The 26,107-nt window shown below is 44.1% G+C and overlaps 1 protein-coding gene across 15 annotated transcripts in view; it reads left to right on the top strand.

Moving 5' to 3' along the window:
- The window catches only part of dlg1b (discs large MAGUK scaffold protein 1b), a 75,557-nt gene that overhangs the window by 22,385 nt on the left and 27,065 nt on the right, over window positions 1–26,107 (top strand). For 4 of the 15 annotated variants that reach the window (XM_058417871.1, XM_058417873.1, XM_058417870.1 and 1 more), the window contains exons 4-7: window positions 11,319–11,483; window positions 14,630–14,716; window positions 25,365–25,463; window positions 25,920–25,973. In XM_058417871.1, the coding sequence (XP_058273854.1) occupies window positions 11,319–11,483; window positions 14,630–14,716; window positions 25,365–25,463; window positions 25,920–25,973 (405 nt within the window). Of the gene's footprint in view, window positions 1–2,276; window positions 2,957–11,318; window positions 11,484–14,629; window positions 14,717–15,883; window positions 16,234–25,364; window positions 25,464–25,779; window positions 25,804–25,919; window positions 25,974–26,107 lie in introns of those variants that run through there. The other 11 variants (XM_058417875.1, XM_058417874.1, XM_058417881.1 and 8 more) reach the window with 9 other exon arrangements.

Below are 26,107 nucleotides of genomic sequence, written 5' to 3'. Positions count from 1 at the left end.
AAATTTTATAAAAATGTTGGATGATGCTTGACTAAACCAGTTGAAACCACAAGGCTGAGGTGTTTGTATTCAGATGCTTCCATCTACTGGCTTCATGAAGCACTACACGTTCAAAGCTTTTTATCTGGATTCATCATAATTTGTCAGTTTTTCAGTTTTTGTAGACTGCATATCAGTTTCACTCATTTTTACCTAACCAGTTAGAGACTTATTGTGGTTCTGGGTATATAGAATACCACTATTTCAGATAAATATTCAGTTTCAATCCAATGAAGCATTTTAGAGCAGTGGTCATGCTCCAGATCTCTTCTCTAAACCTTTTTTTTTTTTTTTTTTTTTTACTTAATATGAAAGACGGATATTGACAATGCGCAAGTGGCTCGTTTGTAGTCTGTTTCAATACAGCACTGTGATAATAAGCCTGAATATTTTTGAAATGATAGGGAAAGGTAATTTTGGTAAAATAATGCATTTAAACATAAAGAAAAGGGGTTTAAAAAAGTGCAATACTGACTCATAGCACTGGATGGAGCTGTGTGCTTCTGTTTTGTGTGTGTGTGTGTGTGTGTGTGTGTGTGTCACTGCATTAATGGGTTTGGTGCGTCAGAAAGGCGAGTTAAAATTACAGGCTCGTGACAGTCGGGTAAAAAATGCCACGAGTGCTGTTTAGCTCCATGAGGTGGAATTTCCGATCCTGACGCACAGAGCGACCGAGCATGTATCAGAGATTCACTTCCCAAGTCTCCTTATTAAACCTTTAACAAAATCAGCTGTGCGTAATTTGCGAGAGTCGTGACTACTCCACGCTCCTCATGAGCAGGCCATTCCTCCTCCTGCTGTGTACAGCCTCTCGTTAGAGGTGCTGAAGCTGTGCTAATGTGCCGTCCCGCTGAGGGCTTTCCTCCGTCACTGCCGGGGAATCTTGCACTCGACCGAACTCTGCCAAGTGGGCGGGGCTTAGTGTAGAGGCTGTCATCTGTCAGCAAAACGGAGAACGTGGATTGGGTGCAGCTAGGGATAATATAAAGGGCCGTCCTCCACTCGTGACTCAAAGGAAGTGGAATTATCCAAAGACTCGGTCATGCTGTGATAGAAATAGTGCTAAAGTAATGCCAAAATAAGGTCAATAAAAGCCTGTGAAATTGAACCCTGGACCTCGGTGCTCTTTAATCAGGCCTCTGTGATGTGCGTGACACATCTCTGAGTCACACGGCGGAAAAGAGGCAAAACAGGGTAACTGGCACAAAGAGTACAACTGCCTCTGAGAGCAGAGTAATCCTCTGACCTCATTCTTTAATAATAAGCTTTATAGCTTAAAATACTTAAAAACCATGGCTGATAGTGACCCGTTCATCTGTGGTGCTCTAGATTGAAATGAGATTTTAATGTCCATTTCGGAGTATCTCAAAGTCCATAGCTTTCACAGAACCTTCGTACCGGGGGTGGGGGTGTGCATCACAGCATCTGAACATGTGATCAGAGATCTGATGCATAAAGGAACATTCCGAGCTGATGTGATGGTGAAAACAGAAAAGGAGGATGTGTCTTGTTTTCCTTATTCGGTTATTTTCCTGTACCAAGAAGCCATACCTTTTCTTTACCTTTTCATTCCATTTACTGCGACTAAGAGGTACAAAGGCCATGCCCCCTTTATTCTACTGTCCTGGGTCTAATAATGGGCACAAAGGCCACACCTCTTTTTCATTACAGGGACTGATAGATTCCTATGGTACAGAGACATGGAACCTACACCTTCTTAGCCAGGGAGTCATTTAATAATGTTTTTAAACATGGGTCATTTCTCATGACCAGTTTTAGGAATTATTAATGGAGATCCATGTGAGGAGCTGTGTTGTGTCTTTAAGAAATCACATCTATTGTAGAGAAGCGTCTAGAGGGGCCAAGAGTGGCGGAGCGTGAACTCGCTTTCTGGCTATTTCTGTCTGTTGGTTCGTTTTGTCTCCTATTGTGTTGGAAGAGCCAAGTCAAAAGGTCACAGGATGACTGACCAATCGCAATCACAAATCTGTTTCTCTTGTCCTAATTGGCTTCTCGGTGTTCACTCCGCCCCCTCAGTCGTCCTCCAGTTCATGTAAATATGCCTGAAGTCCATTCATTATCCCGCCTCCCACTCCGAATGCTTCCGTCACTGAGGATATTTCCTTTCAATCCCCCCTTTCTCTCTCTCTCTCTCTCTCTCTCACACACACACACTCTTGAGATCAGGCTTTGTGTTTTTGTAGTGTCCGTGATGGTATCCATGTGATGATAAACCCCACACGCTGCTACAGCTTTGTGCTCCTCCCCCACTCCTCTCTTCTCCGCCTCTTTTCTCTCCTCGCTCACATACGCGACACTCTGCATCTCTCTTGGGGAAAAGAGCCAGCTGCCTCACTTCCCTGAGAGCTGGACTTCACACGCACAGTCAAACAGCTCGGCAGACACAGCATGGCTCCCATGAGGCCGTAACATAAACACCTCACACTCTGACGGACAGCTGCGTGGGGAAGGCGCAAGCTGGAGGGGGGACTCGGCCACAGCGAGCACTCTTAAGTAAAACGTCAGCCAGAGAACAAGGAGGGGAAGAAGGAGAAGAAGCTCTCAGACGGAGCGAATCGAGGAGAAGTCACCTGCTGGATGAAGGAAGCAGTCTGGCTGTCCTTCCCCTGGCGCGATGGAGTGATGCGAGGAATGAGGGTGGATGGTGAGAGCGGGAAGCACCAGCAGCAGCGGAGGTGGAGGAGGAGGTGTAGGGGCAGGTGGTGGAGGAGGAGGTCGGAGGGGAAGGAGCAGGCAGCGCTCGCGGCTCAGACGCTTCTCCGCCTCCTCGCTGGCCGAAAATGTCAATGAGAAAATGTCTCCTAGCATCAAGAAGCTGGACTGCTTCTCGCCCATGCTGTGCCACTGTAAAGTGGCCTGCACCAACAGCACCATCTCCCTCATGTTCGGCTGTAAGGTGGGTGAACGACACAAACCCCGCACTTTCGCTTGTTTGTTTTTGCTTACCTGTTTCTGAGCTAGCTGACAGACGTGCTTAGAGTCTCGCCTGGGGAGCATTAATTGAGTGCCAACAATACCAGACTGCTGAGAGGGAAATCGGAGGGAAAACAGTGAGCGCTCGTGTTGCTGTTCGGTGACTAATCCTCATAATTCTCTCCCTACCTGTGTCTACACCGCTTAATAGACGTGTTCTTTCACTTCAAGCGCTAAAACACCAAAAGGTTGCATGTTTACTGCTGAAATATATACAGAATCTGAAATGTGTCGCTCTTACAAACACTTCTGCTTGTGGTTTAATGCCAGTTAACGAACATGGGGTCAAGTGTGAACGCCGGCCGGATTTTAAGTCCCGGGAGCGACACGTGGTAAATTCCCGTGATATTTTCACCTCAGATGTGAACAGAAGACGGTACGTAGGTGGAAAATACATGCTGAGACTTTATTGATTTAAGAGAAATGTCTAGAAATCGGAGCAAACCAGAAGATAAAGAGCTGTTTGCCGTTCTTGTGGAGAGCGGATAATTGTTAATGGTACAGTCCACCATGCATCATTTGTGAGCCAATCAGCATCGAGTGTAGGGAAAAGCAGAATCGAGCAATTAAAGTGGGAATTCCGTAACATCCGTAATTGTAAAATATTTTAAAATTGTGTTTATAGCACATTCTGGATTATTAAAAGATTTTATACTGTTGACATAACAGGGGTAATGTAGGTTAAAAAAATAAAAAATGAGAAAACTTTGCATGCTTTTGCACTGGATTTATATTTAGGGCTATATCATTTTTGAAAGTTGTTTTATCATAAATTAATAATATAGTTATTAATAAGCTGTGACACAATGTTAGTCATATATAATGTGGTGATTGTACAAAATAAAAAACTGGCACAAGTACACCGATCAGCCATAACATTGTGGGCAGTGAGAGGTGAAGTGAGTAAGACTGATGATCTCCCCGTCATGGCACTAGTTAGGGGGTGGGATATATTAGGCAGCAAGTCAACATTTTGTCCTCAAAGTTGATGTGGGGTGTTCCTGGTCTGCAGTGGTCAGTATCTATCAAAAGTGGTCCAAGAAAGGAACAGTGGTGAACCGGCGACAGGGTCATGGACAGCCAAGGCTCACTGAGCGAAGGCTGACCTGTGTGATCCGATCCAACAGACGAGCTACTGTTGCTCAAATTTCTGAAGATGTTAATGCTGGTTCACCTTCAGGGATCTAGTGGAGTCCATGCCTTGAGGGGCCAGGGCTGTTTTGGCAACCACAGGGGGACCAACACAATATTAGGCAAGTAGTCATAATGTTATGCCTGATTGGTGTACATGTTGGATACTAGTGCAGCTTCAATCGAAATAACTAGCTAGCTAAGTTGGCATTTATTTTATTCAGATATTCACTCCAGCATTCTGTAAAACAAAATGGCTGCTTTTAACCCCAACCTTCTCTTCCTTTAATTGATCATCTCCTGTGAGTTTAGTGAAGACTCTGTACTGACCCTTCTGCACTAATCACAAATTGCTCGCAGTTAGTTGTCTTATCTTCGGCAGCTAAATCCTGCAGTTTTACCGAGATCATGAGTTGTCTCAAATTTATACGGTATGCCCAGTTGATCTTCCTGGAGAACATGATGCTAGTGTTCATCGACACCATAAGGCCAAAGGTATGTGGATACCTACCATCACCGTATAACCACATGTGTTTCTCCTTCAGACTGTTTCCACAATGTTTGAAGCAAAAATTTGTAGAGAATGTCATCGCTTGCTTTAGTGTTACATTTTCTCTGGTCCAGCATGACAGTGCCCCTATGCACAAAAAACACCTGAGCTCCATGAAGACAAGCTTTGGAGGTTAAGGTTAGAGTGGAAGAACTGGAGTGTCTCTACTCTGACTCAACCCCACTGAACACCTTTGGGATGAACTGGAGTCTCCTCAACATCCCAGCATTAAAGTCTGATCTCAGTAATGCTCCTGTGAATGATTGAATGATCAAAAATCCACATAGCCATGGTCCAACATCTAGTAGAAGATTGGAGGGAATAAATCTGGAATGGGATCTTCAACAAGCACATGAGTGTGATGATGGACAGATGTGCACAAACTTTCAGCCATATTAGTGTCTCAGTACAGGTGGAGATTGTGGGACTGTAGCCTAACTACAGACTGTGTCTCATGTCAGTCCACTTTGGTGCTTCTTATCCATGACTAGATCTTATTTAGATGGTAGAATTTTCTGAAAACGCTCCATGTAATTACTGATTACAGGAGCAGAAGATATCACACACGTCACCGGGCTTGATCTCTGTTTCCCAGATGTGTGGGTTCTGATTAGTGTCGCATCTCGCGTTGTCCTCTGCGCCGCTTTCACCATGACATTATCCTCTCGATTCTTGGAATGAACTGGCCATTGGATTACGCTGGATTAGTGGAGTGACCTTTTGCCAGTCGTCATCATTCTCTCATCAAGAACTGCGCAGATCTTGTGAACCGTGTTAGGAAAAACAGTTCAGATTTGTAAAAGATATAAAACACCTAGAATTTCACTTCAGTTGAATTGTATGATGCGTAGGAAGAGGCCAGTGTGTTGCTCTCTCCATCCACAATTTCAAATAAATAAATACCTTTTTCCAGCCATGTAGATTTGGGATCAGTGAGCAGCAGGATGCTTAACAGTATCAGTTTAATATTTATAGAAAGACCGATATCTAATCCACTGCCCTCCACCGTGAATAAACCCTCCACAATAGGGCGTTTTCTGTTGTTTTTCTTGATGTCCCCTCCTAAAGGGGACGGTGCCATCCTTTTACGTAAGTACTTCACTGTGATGCAGCCAGTGCGCTTCAGTAAAATACAACCCAAAGACTTTGAATTGAACTTTAGCTCTAATTCACCTTTTAATCCCACTTCATAAAGGCAGACGTTTTTCTCTGCTGCGCGCCGTAGCTTTTTATATCCAGAGGTTAGAAAGACCTTAAATGTGCATGGGATCATTTGTACCCGCAGATGTGAGTGAAGTGCTTTAGTGTTTGGCGTCCTGCCCCGTTTAAGAGCGATGGCAGTTCTGGCACAGGGACGCTCTCTCCATGTGACTCCTCCACATCCTGGGTTTTCAATCGCGTCTAAACCAGAGTAGCATCCACTGATTGAATTATAACCCATTAAACCTAATAGGATCCAGGTTCTCCATATTACTGTGAAGTTAGAGATACACTGTTGTTTTTGTCAAACGTATTTTTGATTTCAACCACAAAAAAAGACCCTGAGATTTTTTTAACCCTTTATTTTTCTGGTTCTGGTTTGTTCATGTGTCCTCCTGAGATTCCTGTAAGGTTAAAAAAATTGTAAATCGTGATTATAAATATTAATGAAAGCTTATAAATATTGAATTACTATTAATAAGTCATAACATAAAATCGCTCTTGTCCCACTTTTTTGGTATAAAACACTCTCCAAACTTGATCTTCTCAACTCAAGTTCGGCACATGATGTCCGAATCAAAATGGCCACTCACAGCGTGGACTGTAAACACTGGGTTCGTCTCAATTGGCTCCCTAGTTCCCTAGATCGTGAGTCAGTATAGACTGTACACAAGTTGGTTTAGGACTCGCTACACATCGTGACGTTACACACGTTTACACACGTTTATGTCATGGGGCTTCAAGCAGGACTAGCTAGTGGATTTTTTTTTTTTTTTTTTACATCGTTCATCACTTAAAAATTGGCTAGATGCAAACAAAAATTGCTAGCATAAATAATCGTTTAACAGCTACATCAGCGATAAAAAGCTACTTGCACGTCTAGGACGAAGTCACAGACAAAGTTGGTTAAAAGATGATTCATCCGCTATCATGAAGCCCAGACGCTTCAGAAGTTATGATGCTGAGATTTCCAGCAATAGCAAGCACCGGTTTTTGCAAAAGACAGGAGAGACGGACCTTAAAATAACCGACTCCCTGATCAGCTCCCTGACTAGTGAACCAGGGAGCTGATTGAGATGCACCCGAAGTGTTGACTTTCAACTGGTTTGAGCTGGATATATACCAGGTCAGTTAATATAGAGATACACACGCTTGTGAAATCTAAGGCTCTGTATGTTCCGTTAGCTGTTTCGTTGAAGGAACTACGCATCACAGGTAGCTAACCAGGTTGTCGCTAACAAAAAACCATCACAAAAGATGAGGTCCTCCGTAACGGAGAGAAATATTTATGACCGCAGCATCGATATGTATACCAGTCCAAGTTCAATGCACCAGTTGCATCTTTGTTTTTAGTAATATTATCAGAAATGCTTGGAGAATTACAGAGATCACCATCGCAGGGTTTAAGTGTTAAATAAGACGACTCACTGTTCGTTCCATCTGAGGAAAAATAAATCTGGTCTGCTATTCACCAGCAGCAAGAACCAGAGAGAGGCCCTAATTACCGAAATGATTGAATTGTGAGTGTTTTTCTGATTAAACTCTGAGTAATGCGTCCACATGACAGTGATGTACGAGGGATCCTGTGCAGCGCGTCGGCCAGCTCCTCTACTAAATACTAATTTCTTCGTCAATCGTCCTTTCTCTCGGGACATGCCGGCTGCATGCACAAGCGCTATTTTTAGCCGCGTTGCAAGGCATGAGTTGGATACGGATTTCGTTTCCCCTCCTCGGTGTTGCAATAATTAAACAATAGCGAGGCAGAGCAGAGTTGAGCCTCTGTATAGGAATGAGCTCTGAGGAGAAGAGAGGAGACACACACCGGCGTAACGCCGTCACGGTAGCCGAAGAGCCGCGGTTCACACTTCAACACCCGCTTCCTCACGCTAACGAGCTCAGATTGACATGTTCCATGTTTCCGAGTGAAGGAACAGCTGCTTTATCTACGAGGCAGAGATATAGATATGCTGGAGAGCTGTAACCGAGTTGACGTGGTCAGAGCTACAACATTCTGATCTGATTTCAGTGAGAAATAAAAAAAAGTCATAGGTTCACTGTTATGTGCATGTAAACAGGTGAAGTGAATAAGACTGATGATCTCCTCATCATGGCCCCTGTTAGTGGGTGGGATATATTAAGCAGCAAGTCAACATTTTGTCCTCAAAGTTGATGTGTTAGAAGCAGGAAAAATGGACAGGCGTAAGGATTTGAGCGAGTTTGAAGCAGGGCCAAATTGTGATGGCTAGACCACTGAATCAGAGCATCTCTAGAACTGCAGCTCTTGTGAGGTGTTCCCGGTCTGCAGTGGTCACGTGGGGAGCGAAGGCTGGCCCGTGTGATCTGATCCAACAGACGAGCTACTGTTGCTCAGATTTTTGAAGAAGTTAATGCTGGTTCTGATAGAAAGGTGTCTGAATAGTGCATCAATGTTTGTTGTGTTTTGGCAGCAAAAGGAGACCAACACAATATTAGACAGGTGGTCATAATGTTATGCCTGATCAGTGTAGTAATAAGTTGACCTAAGAGAGACCTTTTATTCTTTAAAATGAAAGCAATTCAGGTTTCTCAGCCTACATGAAGCAAATTGTTAGTAACACTACAGCTGAGGTATTAGAGAATAATTCACTGGATTATATTCATTCCTCGCTTTTTGCCAATAGAATATTGAAAGAATTCCTCCAGACTCCGGACTCCGTGTGCTCGCAGTACAGCACTGTTTATCTGTTTGGCATTTTGTCCATTTTTAAACTAGGACACCTTTCTGTCGGTTCAGTTCTTTCATTTCTCACTCCCTTCTGTTTGATCTTTTGCGAGTCGTAGAGCTGGAGGACGCTCGGTGTACGTCAGCAGGAGCCACCATCTTTCTAGAACCCTTTGTTTTTGCGCTCTCGGGTCGGCGGAATATTCCGTGTGTTGGTGGTAGGTCATTTGGTGGTGTGGGCAGAGAGCTTTTTACTGAATCACTTCCAGCTCCTAATGGCGTAGGAGCAGGTGGTGTGTCATTATTTTAATTCAATTTTAATTCTCCCTCTTGGCGCACAGGAGTTCTGGGTTTTTTTTTCACTAAGCTTCCGGTTTCGGATTAAATGCTTAAAAGTCGTACGAATTCACGACAGGGTTCTTCCACGTTTTAGCTCCTGATTGTTCATTTGACAGCGAGAAGCGTTTCGGCGTATGCTCACGCAGGAACTGGGCCGGTTTGAGCGCTCCGGTGTGTTTAGAGCGGTTTTGCGTAATCCGCAGCAGGCCGTGATTGAATGCTGAGTGGATGTCGTTGCGTGGAGTTCCTCCTCCTCCTCCTCGTGTCCTCCTCATCCAGAGAAGACTTTCTAACGTCTCTCTCTCCATTCCGTCTTTGTAACGTTTGACCGAATGACCTTAAGGCCTGGTGATGGATCCTGTCTGCTTGGCCCATGGTTTTAGATGATTTGAATCTGATGAAGAAATGTGTACATGTATTAAAAACACACACACACATGTAAATGAGCTTTAACTAACACGACATGAACCTACAGAGAAAAACCCGTCGGTAGGCCGGGAATCCAGTTGCCATGGCAACCCCAACCACCATCCCCTAGTCGTACAGGGAACAACTCATCAGATCCACACACACACACGCACACATGCACCGGTGTCGGATTATACCACTATATTACGGGAAAAAAGGGGGGATTTATTTTAGATTTGTATCATCACCAGAGCTCTCAGGGGAGAAAGGAATGGGGGTGTGGGGGGGGGGTTAGAATGTGTGGCATTAAGTAATATCTGAGCATTAAGAAGCATAGGAAGGGGTTTTAACGTGTAATACTGTTTTATTTTTATAAGATTTTTAGGCAAGAGAGGAATAAAACAAGCTTCTAGGTATCTTTTCAGGAAAAACAGGGCTGTACAGTTATTTTTCTCTCCAAGCATGGTTGTCGTTGATGCTAATCGTGTCCTGTTAGTCACCCCAACATGAATATGCATGCTCCGTTTTATATAAAGAGCTGACGGAGATTTGCGCCGTGTCCGACTGCATCATTCGCGCTACATAATTCGCCGTTGAGTAATACGGAAACTAACAGACTTTCAGCGCAGACTTGATCCCAGCTCATCACCTTTAAACGGCGTATGTGTGTGTGTGCGCACTGCATGTTCCGCTTCAAGATTATCATAAATTTAAGGATTACTCAGCTGCAGCGCTTTCACACGTTTCAGACAAAGCCACCGAGCGTCCATTCACTCCTTCACTCCTAATTTTGTTTCATAACATTTGGATCATCAGTCACTTTTTTTATTTAAATGAACACGGATCCCATTTTCCTCGCTGAATATTTGACGTGTGTTATTCAACATCTCCAGGAACGATAAGTGCAGGACGATAAGTGCAGGCTCCATTCATTTCAGAGCTTTTTAAAAATGTTTTAAAAGCACAGGATGTCACAGCACTTTCTGCCGTGATGATAAGGAGTGTGTGTTTATACATCTTGTCTTCATGTGTGATGAACTGATGTGGTGAAAGAGAGATTCATTCGTGTAATAGAATGTGATTCATGTATAAGAAAATTTTTTATTAAAAAATATGTTGAGGAGCATGAGGTTGTTCATTGATTGTTTCTTTGCTAAGAGTCATTAGTACAGAGGCCACGCCCTGTCAGGAGTCTCACAGGTACTGATGCAGTTACAGCTTTATTTGGACTGGCATTCATACAGGCCATGCCTCCTATATTGGGACTGACAGGAACAGAGGCCACTCCTCTTAGAATAAGGCCACAACTCTGAGACTGACCGCTTCGGAGACCAATCCTCTATGTCTTTAGAAAAAGGCCACACCTTTTCTGAGATTGACAGATACATAGGCCACGCCTCTTTGTTTTGGAATGAGGCCACACCTTAACTGAGACTGACAGCTACATAGGCTTTTTGACTTGGGATAAGGCCATGCCTTTTCTGAGACTGACCGCTACATAGGCTACACCTCTTTGACTTGGATTGAGGCCACGCCTCTTCTGAGACTGACAGCTACAGAGGCCACTCCTCTTTCACTTGTACTTCTATTGTACTTGTATTTTTCACTTGCCACTTCTCTTTGACCTGTACTGAGGTCGCACTTTTTCTGAGATTGACAGCTACAGAGGCTACTTCTCTTTGACTTAAAGCGACTCCTTTTCTGAGATTGACAGACACTTGGAATGAGGCCACACCTCTTCTGAGATGCCTAACCAGGGACTGACAGTCCACGTGAAAGAGGTGTGGACTCTGTGAATTAATCACAGTGAAGGTGGAGTGGTCTCTCTACCAGAGACCTCTAGTGAGACCACACCCTCTCATGAAACTGACAGTTACAGAAGCCACGCCTGCTTTACGGCAAGTGACGGGTTCAGAAGTCGCTTCCTCACGTCCTCTCTTTCTGTTTCCTCCACAGAAATACAAACACCACGATGAGGACAGCTCTCCACAAGAGCAAAGCTCGCCTCAGCTCACGGACGAGACGCCGGGCCCCGAGCTTGTCCAGGTGGCCGAGAAGAACATCTCACAGATCGAAAATGTCCACGGCTACGTGGCCCATGCTCACATCTCCCCCATGAAGGTAAAGTGTCAACCCTGACTGTTCTGACACACACTCTCACACTCTTCCAGCATCAGTCCTGTCCTGTTTATTTGTCCACCTCATTATATAGCTGTTACCAAGCCCCACACACACACCACAGAGTGTAAGAGTGTCTCCTGCTGTGCATGGTGTAAAGAAAAGCTCACAGGACCAGTGCCAGTTTTGTATTGTCAGCCTTTTTTTTTCTTTTTTTTTTTTTGTCCCCTCTACACTGAAGCCTGATGAAAACATGCTGCGTAGTCTCAGAGCCAAGCTCTTCAGCAGGGTCGACAGATTCGCCGCAGGGATTCTCCATCCCGAAGCAGCCCTGTATATAGGGCATGCTTTTCTCGAACCCCCTCGCGGGTGCAGCACATGTATCATTATTAGCATAGCGCAGATAATAACAAGGCAACGTCCAGAGAGCACACATCTGCGCAAGGCTCTGATCTCCGAAATGACTCAGATTTACATGTTATAACATCGTTAGCATTGCTGAACACTCTTGAGGTTTGTTTTCACTCCTGGTCTAATGTCTAATTGCAAAAAAACTAACCTACTAGAAATAATCAAAATATATTCAGTAACCCTTTTTATTGCCCCATATTCTGCTATGAAGGATTAAGCTGATATAATTTGATAAAGTGTTTCTTAAAATTGATGGAAAGTTAACCAGCCATCCTGTTTTTTTTCCTTTAACATATCTTTTGTAGCTTTTTTGCTAAGTATCTTAGCCATGACGTAGAGGATGGCGTCTCTACGAATGTTTGTGTGAAATCTTGAGGTGTGTTACTCAAGGAGAGCCACAGTCACGCTTCAGTATGCTAACTGAACAGCTGAGTGATTGGGCATCTGAGGAAGGCGTGTGTGTGTGTTTGTGTGTGTTGGACATTCAGGACATTTACGAGTGCTCCTCCCCTGCTTGTCCTGTTCCACTGCTCCCCTCTGCTTTCAGATTTATAACTCCCCTGCACTCGCTCGCTCCAGCGCCGGCAGCACACACGATTCACGCCTGCCACCTCTCATAACTCTCGGCTCACTGGTGTAAACTTGGCCAACTCTTACCTCACGCTCGGTCCTCCGTCAGAGCACAGCCTGCATCTCTCCATCCTTCCACCTTCCACTTACTAACCCTAGCTTGTATTCACGTTAACTAGCGTCAGAAAAGCGTTCATAGAGATGCAAGCTGAGATCTTAACAGTTGTACGTCTCAGGATGCGACAGAACCAAAACACTTGGCTTGAGCGACTCTAATGAGCTGCTAGAGCCTACTGTTAAAAACAGAGACAGGTTTCATCATATAATGTCATATATGACCTCTTGGAAAACATCTGAAGGCAAGAGGAAGAAGAAGAACTGAGGACACAAGGAAGAAGGAGAACTAAGGGCAAGAGGAAGAAGAAGAACTGAAGGCAAGAGGAGGAAGAAGAAGAACTCAGGGCAAGAGGAAGAAGGAGAACTCAGGGCAAGAGGAACAAGAAGAAGAACTGAGGGCAAGAGGAAGATGAAGGTTCTGGGGCTTGAACCCTGATCCTCTGATTAACAACCCAGAGCCTTAACCACTAGAAAGAAGTCTCAGAGATCGGTGTTGTCTATAGTAAGTGGACGTCGCTGGTACAGGCAGCTTGCTTTGCTGATCAAGCTGAGCTTGAAGATCAGGCATCCACACTAGAGATGGTACTGATCTGACCTGCAAAAAAACCCAATAGATCAGATATCAGAGAAAAAAAATTGTTCTAATTCTGTAATAAACGGGAATGGAGTTTATTTTTTCACACAAACAATACACGAGGTGAGTGTGTGTGCTGTCGCTAGCTAGCGTGAACGCAAGTTTAGACCTTCGAACTAAATTGAGTACAGTAGTCTGAGTGTTTAGTTCCACGCTGAAAGTCTGTCTCTCCTCAACACACACACACACACCTAACTTTGTGTCTCGTTCCGTGTGATTAAACGCCTCAGGTGCTCTTGTACTATGTAGAGTATATTCACAAAGCTGTGCCTTAGAAAACAAGCCGTTATCAGTGTTCGTGATTAATCACCTGCCATCACTGCTAGTCACAAGACAAATAGGGTGTGTGAGGGGAGACGCTTCCTGAGGAAAGCGCTCGTCGCGAGCCGTCTCGCTTCACACGGTGCTTTAGCTCCACCTTTTGGATAGTTCACGTCGTCGCAGCTTTAACGCTTTAACACTGCTCTGAATTGCATTGGTAACATTTCAGCATGCTTATGTGCTTAATATTGTAAGTTTTAAGAGTTTGATCATGACCTATATCGTAAAAAATCTTAGTTTTGTGTTTTTTCCCCCCCTTAAACAACATTTACTCAGTAGCTGCTCCAGCGTCAGATGATTTTTAAACGAAATCTGAAAACCCTGATGTTATAAAAAGACAGATCATTGAAAAATCTTCTGGAAATATTATGGGGCTCCTGAAGAGAGGAGTCTGTCTGGTCATTAAGCCTCTGAGACTGCACACAGTGTATGTTCATCTCAGCTGACCTTTTGTATCTTGTAAAAATAAAACGGTCATCATGTACGATATGACATCCCAATTTTGACATCTTTTTGATGATGAGGGACGTTTTCTGTTTTGTTTTTTTCCCTCAAGTCAGAGGTCAGAGAATTCTGTTATAAGTCAGTCTCCTGCTCGAAGGATGAGTTGAGGTCCAGTTTGAGTTGAGGGCTGTGTGGCTGACCTTTTAAGGATGTGTAAGGAGTCTGTTTGAGAAGCTTGTGGCAGGCTGGGAAATTTTTATAGAACAGCTAGACATAAAATCTGATTGATTCACGTGTTGATCAATTTGTCGGATTAGACCTGTGCGTAGAGAAAGAGACTGGAATCTGATGCTGTGCTGCAGTCAGAATGAGTGAGCAGATTTTAAAATGATAGAATTGTATTGAGAGAAAGAAAGAAAAAAACAGATTTCCCAGACGTTTTCTAGAATTCCTCACTTGGTTCATTCAGTTGACAGACAGACGTATCCTCAGCATCCTTCATCGTCTCCGTCTTACGTCTCTGCTGATCTCCTCCTTCTGTCCCAGTGTGAACTGTGAGCTCTTCTGAACGCCTGCTGCTGTTCTGTGTGCTGGTGTGATAAGCTGAGTTACCCCCAACCCCCCCCCCCCCCCCCTCCACCCTTCCCTGTAGGTTGAGTCTCTGGAGTGCATCTTTGACGGGCCGCCCACGTTGGCAAGCGAGGAGAGCCCTCTCCTCAGCCCCTCCACTCCGTACCAGGTAACGTCCTGCCAAAACACGGGAACTGGACGCAGCCATCACTGTGTGCAGCAGTCGAGTCTGATGTCTGGTGTCTCGTCACGTGCTGGTGCTGTAGTGTGGCTGAGCGAAGTCGTGCTGGAGCAGATTGCAGGCTTTGTGTCAGTGCTAGATGGCGCAGTTCCCGACGTGCATGAGATTTTTATTTATTTATTTTTTTTAAATTGTATCACTGTGTATACATGTCTGTCTGAGAAGCTTCTGGCCACCAGTTGTTGCTTCTTGCTGATGATGGAGTGTGTCCGTGATGCACAGAAGCACTTGCTTCTCACATGCATGGCTGTATATATATGTTTACTGTGTTAGGACGTTTGAATGCTGCCTTTTAGGTGTTCCCAGAATATATGATCCTGATGATGAGTGAGATTACTGTAAATTCAGTAATCACATCACATGACCACGGGAATATTCGGTTTATCACGTGAATAAGAGTCACATTTACAAGAAACGCCACAAGTGTCACTGCCGTCATTGGCTCAGTTTCTCTCCTAAAGCCGATCACCCGGAGCTGCCTCCCGTTTCCCGTCAATGACGTCAGCCCCGATGCTAACCCCCCCACACCCCCACCCGTTCGAGCTGCTGAGTAGAATGTATAAGACCCCACATTAGAGAACGCATTAGCAGGATGATGCGTCAAAGGCGAAGCCACGAGATGGACTCTGCGCCCCACAGCCTCTGGTCGGATTTAAGAAAAGGAAAAGAAGAGGTCAGGCTGTGAGCACGAATAGGACGTGCTTCACAAGGTGGCTCTCGGACACGCCGTCCGGTGGGGACTACAGAGAACTTAATAGCGCTAAAACGGACCAGATCTGCAGTCAGGCGTCAGGCAGGGGAGAGCGATCGTTCGAGGCGAGTCAGGTGTCCAATCTAGGTCTGCTCTCTCACGCTTCCTGCTGACTCATTTGGAGCATTTCAAAGAGGCAAATCAGGCAGCCAGCTGCTCCGAGTGGACCTGCCTTAGAGAGAGAGAGGGGGGGGGACGTGGTTTGGAAATGAGAGAGGAGAGAGGGAGGTGAATAAAGCATTTTGGGGATCGAGACGTTGTAAGAAATCTCTCTCCTGCTCTCTTCGTGTCTGTTTATCTCCCTCCTTTTCAATCTCGCTCACTCTCTTGCCGCAGCAGCAGTGTGCGTCAAACAGCCACTGCCTCTCTCTCTGTCTCTCTCTCTCTCTCTCTCTCTCTCTCTCTTTTACACACACTCACACTCCGACACTCTCTACTCATCCCAGGTTCACATAACCTGAGAGAGATGTTTTTGTCTCTGATCTGCACGTCGTGCAAACCCAGCCTTTGAGATGCCTGCGTAAAGGAAACAAAAGCCTCGGACTATCGAGCCCTGCACCACCGGAGCGTGAACCCTGCACCCACGCCCGAACCCAAGCTCACAATGCTCAACTCGGTGTGGTACGCCAAAAAGATGGGTCGACGCATCATGGGCACCCTGAGGAGAACCAAGAGGCTGCACCTGCACTTGTTGGTAAGTCCGGACCTTAACGGGAACGAGTGACTTACGACAAAGTGCGTTCGTTATATCCAGCGCAGGTTCTCCGTGAAGGTATTTCACAGGTATCACATCATGACTGTATTGTCATCTGTTGCGTCCGATACTTCACGTGCTCGCTTGCTGTGCCGCTTCGATTTATTGACAGCACTTTAAGCGCTTCAGGTTCAGGGGGGATGAAATATTTGATCGGCAGGAAGACTGGCATCTGTTTATAGTCTGCTCATGGTGCGTCATTTCGAGGTGGTACGTCATGGCATGGAGGAAAAAAATGCGAAGAAGGAAAACCCGATCTCTGCCTAATCTCTTTAACTCCTTATCAACAAAACATTTTTTATGGGTTGCATTGCAGCAGCTGTGTGTGATGATGGTCTAATGGAAAAAACGTGGAAGCTCATACCTCTCCCCCCGCCCCCTGCTGCCTGGCAACCTGCATGCTCATGTCATGCAGCAGTGCTTGGGATCTTTTATATACACACACACACACACACACACACACACACACTCACTCGTGCACGCACTGGTTGTTTGCCAAATGAGACCCATGTTAGTGACGCGAAGTCGTTTTGCAGCATTTTCTCAATAACGACAAGAAACATAGCTGTGTCTATTGCGCAAACAAATACCACCGCTGTCTGTTGCTGTGGAGATGTAGGTATTTAATGAAAACATCTCTCCTCGCAACGAACAACACGATTAAATGTAATCTTTAGTGCGCTCTTGTTTTCATCAATAGATAACGCAGCTCTCATGAGCTAATTTTGCACACACTGATTTTTCCCTCCAAACCTTTTTTCCCCTTAATTACTTAATTTAAGAAGCAACCTTCGTCCTTCCTCTGAGTTTTGAGATGTGCAGCTGTCAGTCTGTAGATTAATATAATTAAATTTATCTCTTTACACACAACAGTACAGGCACAATGGGAATAAAATCAAATCTTATTCATAGGCAGTCTGTGAATATTTGATAAATATTTTATGCTTGCATAGATGATTTTGGATAGCAGGTGTTAAAGAAAGCCTCCACCCTGAAATGGGTTCAAATTGAAATATTCGTGATGTGCTTGGGGATTCCGGTGCTAGCTTGTTGTATTTCTGTTATTCCTGTGAGAAGTTGGCTGTTGTGTTTCGCTCGGATCTCACAGGGGGATGCTGGTGTTGTTTTCATATTTACAGTGGAGGTCTAAAGGAGAACATTTGCAGCAATCTCTAACATAAGGTTAAAGAGCAAGGGTTCCCTTCCTCCATCGCTATTTTCTAGCCAACATCAATGTCATTTTAACGGGAAATCCAGCTGCAAGCATCGGTCTGAAAGTTCCCAAAAAATGCAATATAGGGGTACAGTGCAATTGAGGTGAATTACAGAATATTCGGCTTGACCAGTTAACGATGTACAAGACAAAGAGCGGCATGATGTTGGTGAAGATGAAGATGATATTAGCATGTAAGTTTGGGTAGAGTCTACAGATCAGGAAGTGAGAGAGCTGGACAGAATCAAAGGCTAAAGTGCTGCTGCATCGCGTCTTTAGGTAGAGAGTCCTTTCAGCACCTTTTAGCACTAGGAAGTTGAAAGGCATTGTGGGTAATATTAAGCAATTGTGCAGCACGTCTGTGAAAGATTTTTAAACTTTTAAGCCTTGGACACTATTGATATTAATTGTTAGAATTATTATTAGGTATGTCATATCAGGTTAAAGGCTTGACAGCATCCCTAAGGAATTCCCTGCAGAGGCTGGGAAAAGATCTCATAGTGAGGGTGATTCAAACAGGTTCACTGAGGTGTCCAGCTTTGCAATTTCATTTTTCCCTGTTTTTCCCAGGGCCATGCTGCTCCTTCCATCTGCTACTGCTTTTTTAAAAATAAATAAATAAATAAATTTCCTGCTGGCACTCATGCTTCTGATTCATCCAGGGCAGCGGCATGATGGTCTAATTGTCAATTAGCAAGGTGACAGACAGGACGGCTTAGCTCCGAGGAAAGGTTCTAAACGGGTTTTCCAGGGATCTCATTAGACATGCACACAGTATGTTCAGGGGTAATTGGGAATGTATTATTGATGGCCTGCCATGTCTGTCATCAGGGTTTTATCCTTACACCAGCTGAGGAGATGCTTGGCACTTGTTCTGATTGCCATCCTCTGAAATCACGGTAAAAAAAATGCTTGTCTGGTGTTAAAAATGATTCAGTACCAACAGTAGGTGCTGGGTATAACAGGTTGGCCATATTAAAACACCTGGAAAACCACTTGTCCAGATTGCTAGAGTATACAAGACATCATACTTTGATGCCTGAGTGAGGATTTTTTTTCCCTGATACCTTGCACACTAATAAACATGTCAGCGGATGAAGCTAAGGGGCGTGTTTACTGAGGCGTAGCTACAGACCGGGAGACCGGAGCCTGAGCAGGAAATCCTGCTGGCTCTCTTAGATGTGGGAGCTGTTGCCATGGCTTTGGCTCCCACAGGAGTGGAAGCAGAGCATGGTGACAAAATTATCCTCCCCATCCGACACCTGTGGCACATCTCCGGAAGCTTCTCACTGGAAAAGGTCCCCTCGGAGCGGCAGAGGATAAGGCGCATTTTGTCGAGCAAAAAGTACAGCTATGAACTCGGACAAGCCCGGTGGAATGCTACCAAAGTTTCGGATGTGAAGGCTTTTGTATTTTGCGTCTCTGCTCAGTCTAGGTCGTGTCTGCCACTAGGCTTTTTCACCATTCCGTTATGGAGAACTTGCGCTGAACCCGGCATAGCGAGGATTTGAGCCGTCTGCCGTAATTCAATTGTTGGCCTCCATGTTTACAGTTTGATTGATGTTTGTTGAGGGACACAAGGGTATTACTGTAGCAACTGTGAAAGATTGACTGTCAGCTCTTGATGAGTTCCACGATTGATTCTTTCTCTAAGCTTGCCATCACCAACTATTCATGAAACATACTCGGTTGTTACGAGAACTGATACTCTTGAGGAGATATTTCCTTTCTGGCTTGACTTTTGTCGGATCCTGCCGGATCTGGGCTGTTGGGTGCGGCTCAGCAGGCGTGGGGGAGCTTCTGAAGAATCCTGGGGTCGCGAGGACATTGCACAGATGAGACCACCAGATACAGCTCAATACAGGAAGCTGCTTTCATAATTAAGGAAATTGTTCATAAACGCGCTTACTCCCCCTTTGCCTTAGGGCTAGATTTGTGTTAGTCAGTGCAGCGCTCTGGATTCTGGATCAGAGCGCATTCACTGGTGATGAACTACATCTTTGGTGGGAACACGTTGTACTCTAGGGGGAGTCGTGGCGGCAGCACGAGCTCAGCCCATGGCAGCTCGGTGGGGCCGAGACTCCGTCAGTGGTCCATGCGGAGCTCCTGCGAGGAGCCTGCCGAGCCAAATCCCTCTCGCTGGCGGCGCATCTTAAACATCCTCACCCGCCTCAATGCCTTCACCAACTGTGTCATAGCAAGAGTCAACCAGGTAAGATGCTAATAGTGCAGTGTATGATATGAAAGAGCAACCAGGGGCATGGAAACTGATCAGGAGAAGCAGTTTTGATGTTATAATTTTACAAGTATGATTTTTAATCTTAACCCCACTGGTTGATTGTGTTTTGTTTTGCATTATACTTATTTTTAAAGAGTTGTTATAGTTATCTCACTGTGCTGTGGTGCGTTATGGTTAGACAGCCTTAGCTTCGACTTTACAGCTGGAGAGACTCTGATTTGCACATCCCCATCAGTCACTATGGTGTCGCCTCGGAGGATTCGGATGCTTGTTGTTGGTAGAAGCACATACTCGGGTCACGTGACATTTCCATCTCAGCACATAGTAAGAAAGTTACAGGCTTTAGTTTCGTCTTAGCCAGACAGTGTCCAGGCTTTTGCTATATCCATTACGCAAATCAAACATTCTTTTAAAATCAAGCTGAATTCTGTGTCACTTCAAGGTCAGAGGAAAAAAAAGAAAAAAGGCCATAGCCTTTTAACACACAATTTTTTCCACATGATGTTCTCCGGTTTGAGAGTACCCAACCCTTAAAATCGGTTTCTGACAGCTGAATGAACATTTGATTGAATGAACTTTCAGGAATCTGACAGCCAACATGAAGCGAAACTCGGCACTAAGCAGTTTTCTGAAACTGTATGCTAAGTGTTCACGTCTCGTTTCGTCCTTGATTGCTACTTTTTTGATCTCAAAGTTTCGGTGTCACTTTAATCGTATACTTTTATTCTACCGTTTGATTCTCGTATAACTTAATAGACTAAACCGTTTCCTGTCTGTAAAGTGATTGGACTTTCCCTTCATTGCTGTCATCAGCATAGAGTAATTTCTTTAATCGGATAGTTGTTGGGATAACCTCCTCGATCATCTGCCCGAACGTGTGCCCCAGTCTTTCTCTTAGATCTCTCCGAATCTCAGTATCAGTAATACCCTTGTGCCTGTTGTCCAACGGATTGAGTCCACAGTGCGGTCGGTGTTCTCTGCTCTGATTCGTATTGCTTTGGAAAGTTATTTCTGGATCGTAACTGAATAAATCTTTTAAAATCACGCCTTGCTGATCAAGCGTTTGACTGATTTGATAAGACAGCTAGCAAGATTGATCAGCAGTTGATTTGGTTCCCACCCTCGCTTTTTATTGGGTCTTTCCAGGTGTCTTGCTTAAATGATGTAAGATACCATGGTACATCTAGTCTTATGTATTGCCGTGCCAGTCGCATGAGTTGCAAGCATCTTGCATCATTTCAGTAAAGATGCTGCTTTATTCACCAGAGAAGTCTCTGTTTTGTTCATCATCCAAATCCTTGGGCATAATTTGTCTTAATGGCTTACTAAATGTAAATTACTACATGTAAATCACTGAATGCAAATTAGACTTCCCTACCAGGTTACAGGTCTCTGCACACCAGTGGACAGCGTCTGCGCTTATCTGCTTAATAAAACCTAAATAAGTTGCCAAACTGACCAAACTGTTCACGTTGACGGACAAACTTGTACACCCCTAATCTTTCTCGCTTAAGTCAGTGGAACTAAACTGAATTTTAACCTTGACTACACAATATTATTTACTTTATAAAAAGCCAAAGGATCGATCTTGCCTTTCTGTCGTGATCTTGGGTTAAGACCTCTATCGGTGACTAGCAGGGTATATTCTTGTAACCTTTTCATAATCATCTCACAAAAGATCCCCGTGCCCTTAGAACTAAAGGTTAATGACTTGAGAAGCGGAGTAAAATATCTGGCCTCAGTGGCCGTGCAACATTCGATTTATGTGGAGTAATGCCTTGGGAGCGGCCGGTAATATTCTCAAATGATTAATGATGACCAGGGTAATCCTAGGACTTGGTTATCCATCATGCCATGCTGAAACACCTGACCACTGCTTCTTTGCTGACTTCACCTGAGGAGTGCAAATTATTAATGCATCTCTTTTACAACAAAATGTAACACTATCAACAGTATTTAGGGACCTTAGACTTAAATCTAGGGCTTTTAAGACTGGGTGTTATTAATCTCTTTTCCACAAGGATATTATTAAGAGGTAACATTGGTGGGGCTCACACTTATAAAAACTGCAAGCACCACTCTTTTCATCCCAGAAGTCCGGATATATCCACTAATCACTATTATCATGGATCTGAAATTCCTTGTTTATTCAGTTTACCTTCAAAACCTACTTTCAGAGTCACAGAAGCCACTCTGATCACGTTTGTATTATCGGATGCACCATCAATAAAGTTTGAATTTCACACCATAATATTTCTTCAGCTTCTGTGCTAGTTCTGTACGCCACTAGATGGCGCTGGAATTATATGCTGAAGGGAAACAAACTGCCGATGGTTCGATCCTAATCCTCATCACATTTGGATTTAACTTCATTTTCTTCCACACCAGTATTGAGCACTGTGAAATGTATAAACATGCGAGATCCAAATGTGGTGGTACTACTTGAGCATAACAAATACATTTTTAAACATTCTTGTAAATAAAATGCTAAGTGTAATTCTACAGTAAGATATGTTTTGCGAGGTTTGTTGTATCAGACTTCAAGGAAAAAAAAACGTACCTTGTTTTCTTCAACCATATCAAATCCAGACCCACTTATTCTCTGGTACAATAACTCGAGCTGTCATGTCAACACTATCTCAGCTGTCGCTGTATTATTTATCTCTCCGTTCATAATTTGCCCGGTGTAAATAGCCTTTGGATCCACACACAGTGACAAGCCATCTGTCATGAAGGCACTGACACTGCCAAGAATGTGTTTTTTTAGGACATAGCGCTCAGATTAGCACCTATACCTGATGTTTTATAAACTATAAAGGCCATTTTGAGAGGCTGAGATGTAAATATGTGCATTGTTTTTTTTTCTTGTCAGTAAGGAAACAAGCCTAGCGAGAACCATCCTGGTTTTTAAAAGCTACTGTTATAATCTTGAGCATGAGAACATGCTGTACAGACACCACACACTCTGATCCCATACAAATCTACAGGCAAAGGGGTGTTTGTGTGTGTTGGCTGCATGGTGATGTGAAATCGAGCTCACCATTGATTATTCATGCCAGGAAAAAGCCCCACAGCTCCTCTTGGCTGTGCCTATTGGAGCTCGCTAATTGGCACAAACACGAGGAGATGAGAGCGAGACACACAGAAGCGCTAGATGCTAAGGAATGAGTGTACAATCTACTCGCAATCCAGGAGCCAAAACGAGCCGAGAAACCGGATTGGGATCTTGTCTGCTTTTTTTTGTTTTCACAAGGCTCCACAAGTTGAAGTTTTTACATGCAGGGGCAAAACATCAGCTTTTCTGCATACAGTTTCTCTTTTCTCTGGTGTTATTAATCTCCAAGAATGACTATGCATCACTCTAGTACGGATTATAACCCCCGAAGAGCCAATGATGGAATTCCCGAACTGAAGAATCCTCGATTAAACTTTAGACCACAGCTCCCTCAGTCCCAACTCGTGCCAGCACCTGTTCTCCAGCCGAACCCTACCCACTCCATCTGCTACAGCACCTCCATGCTGCCCACCAACAGCAGTAAGAACAAGACCAAGTTTCTGAACCTGCGGGACAGCGTGAAGAAGAGTCCCACCAAGAGTACAGCCAAAGTGAGCAGCCCAGGGCAGAACTTCTCCATTAGAGAGCACCCTCTCTGGAACCCGGTGGCCTTTGAGAAGGTATGTGGGAGACCACAAGCCCTGGATTGACTCATGGTAGGACTTTGCTTGTAGTTGACATGGTCCTGTTTGCATGCGGGTGTTATGGAAGGCATTGCTGGCCTGAGTTTCCTTCAGAAGACATTCAGTACTTGTAACAGTAGATACAAACACCAGCTCTGGACCTCCACTTCCTTGAAGATTGAATTTGAGTAGCAGAACCTTACAAAATCCATGGCCTTCAAGGTTTTAGGACTTAAAGGGGCAGCAGAGACTTTACATTACAATTTTTGACTTTCTGAGGTCTGCTTGTGACGTTCTCATTTCTGGTGTGACTCATAAAATGGTTGATTCATGAGAGGAACTGAGTCAGAACCCATTCCCCTCTGTTTATTACACTAGGCAGTGTGATTAGCAAAGACATTATGTTATTATGGAATAAGGAATCAATGAATGGAAGCGTCCTTTCTTTAAGATATGATTAGTGAAAAGTTCTCTCGCTCTCTTACAAGACCGGTCATGCAGTACTTGTGACCATCATAATTAGTGCTTTTAAGTTGTCTGTATTTGTCACATATACATTACAGCACAGTAAAATGATTTCTTCGCATATCCCATCCTTGGGAGTTGGGGTCAGAGCATAGGGTCAGCCATGATACAGCGCCCCTGGAGCAGGTTGAGGTTAATGGCCTTGCTCAAGGACCCAACAGTGGCAGCTTGGCAGTGTTGGGACTTGTACCTCGATCTTCCGGTCAACGACCCAGAGCCTTAACCACTCGAGCTACCACCACTCCAACTTTGAGTAGCTACATCTGTATTTAAGTCAATAAACAAGCTTTCTATTTTGTCCTTCCGGATGATGTCGGCAGCAGATCTGTTTGAAGAACATGGGCCCAGGTTCTTGACCTGCTGTGAAAATATTAGCAGCTTCTACAGGTTCCTGTGGTGTTGAGTCTATATCCAGAGCGTGTTTGAGGAACATGGTGAATGTTTCTGTTCTTTATTGTTGGTGGTTAGATTTGGTGAGCTGCTTTGGAGTGGACCAGATCAAGAAAGTTTGATTGTTAGTGTGGTTTGTTTTATTAGGAGGAACCTGGTTCTTTTGGTTATAAACCTTACAGTACTATGCTTTACTTTCTGTGCCTTCTTTCACTAGACATGCTTCCTTCTTTCCTTCTCAACCTTGAATATGAGATATAACATGATGGACTTCTGTTTTTATTTGGACCTGGGTTGCCATGTAGACCCAAATTTGTCTTGTTTTTCTTGTCAAAGATTCCAGATTAGAGTCACTCAGTTTAGTAGATGTTTGAGACCAGAGGAATCCACAGACCTTGCTCCAGCTGTAATGTGGAACCATAAAGTAGGGCTCTGATCGATGCTATTGACCAGAACGAAATTTTTCTCTTTGTTTGGGATGATGTGATCTGCTTTAACGCCACCACTCAGCACTATTTTAAACACTCAAACATGCCTCCAATGACAAATTTGTAAAGATTTATACTTTTTAATAAGTTCCTACTCTGATTATCAGCATCGATCCTGATCACCTGAGGTTAAAAAATGTTCTTGTAAAATTTATTCTTAGTATTGCATTGTAAGTATGTATGTTTATTTTTTTATTTTTTTTACTTTAAATAATGTTTTCCAGATACGTCAATCAATCTTCCCTGTAGTTTATTTTCTCAGGATTGTGTTCACACTTAGTTTGTGCTTCAACTTATTTATTTATTCATTAATTTATTTATTTAGATGTGTGCACAGTGTTTAAAATGTGAGCCCAACCAAAATGACACTCATCCTCTCATCTCCATGCACAGTGTGTAGCATCAAGGCCAGACACACACACACACACAGGGATTTGCCACACAAATACAAATCTCCCATCCCCATTGCCCTTCTGTATATTTTTGTTTTGTGTGTGTGTGTGGTGTGACCTGACCTCTTCCCCATGCTATTGTTCAGCAGACAGATGCCACCCCTCCCTCTACTCCCATAATCCCCGTGATCCCAATCTCGCCCGTCCCCGCGGAGGCCGCCACCATCCCTTCACCGACGTCACAGGTCCTTTTTTATTTCTCATCCATTTCTCCTAATTTTTTTATTTCCTCCTTTCTCTCGTTCTCCTCCTCCTCTTTCTGTCGGTCATTTTTCTGTTGATCTCATTGCTCTTTCGACAAGGACATAGCAGCTCCAAGAAAAAGAAAAAAACATACAAGCTTTGATATCTCCCATGTCTGGGTGTCGAAGGAAATGAAGAGGATCTAATTTTAGGCCATTTTGAGATCTAGAAGCATCCGTGCTCCATTAGTGCATTTCCCGCAGCATAACACGTCATGTACGTACGCACCGCTGCTAATCTCGCGCGAGTGCCAGTGCTGGTGTTTGTAACGTCATGAGGAGAGTAAGTTTATCTCGCATGCCAGTGTGAATAATGATGTATTAGGACGTCGGAGTGTCCACTCCAAACTAAAGGCTTCGTGTGTTACTGATGTTTAACTGTGTTGGCTTCTCTTCCAGGCAAATCCTCCTCCTGTTGTGGTGAACACGGACAGCGTGGATTCAGCTCCATACGTGAGTTCAGTTCAGTTTTATTTGTGTAGAGCTTTTAACAACGAACATCGTCTCCAAGCAGCTTTACAGAAACATAAAAAAACACACAGTGCAGGTCAAGGAGCTAAAGACGTCCTCCATTTCCTAAGATTTGA

The sequence above is a fragment of the Hemibagrus wyckioides genome, linkage group LG20, assembly GCF_019097595.1.
Source record: "Hemibagrus wyckioides isolate EC202008001 linkage group LG20, SWU_Hwy_1.0, whole genome shotgun sequence".
Classification (NCBI taxonomy): domain Eukaryota; kingdom Metazoa; phylum Chordata; class Actinopteri; order Siluriformes; family Bagridae; genus Hemibagrus; species Hemibagrus wyckioides.
The sequence above is the reverse complement of the archived record's forward strand: the minus strand, read 5'-3'. Positions and strand labels throughout refer to the sequence as shown.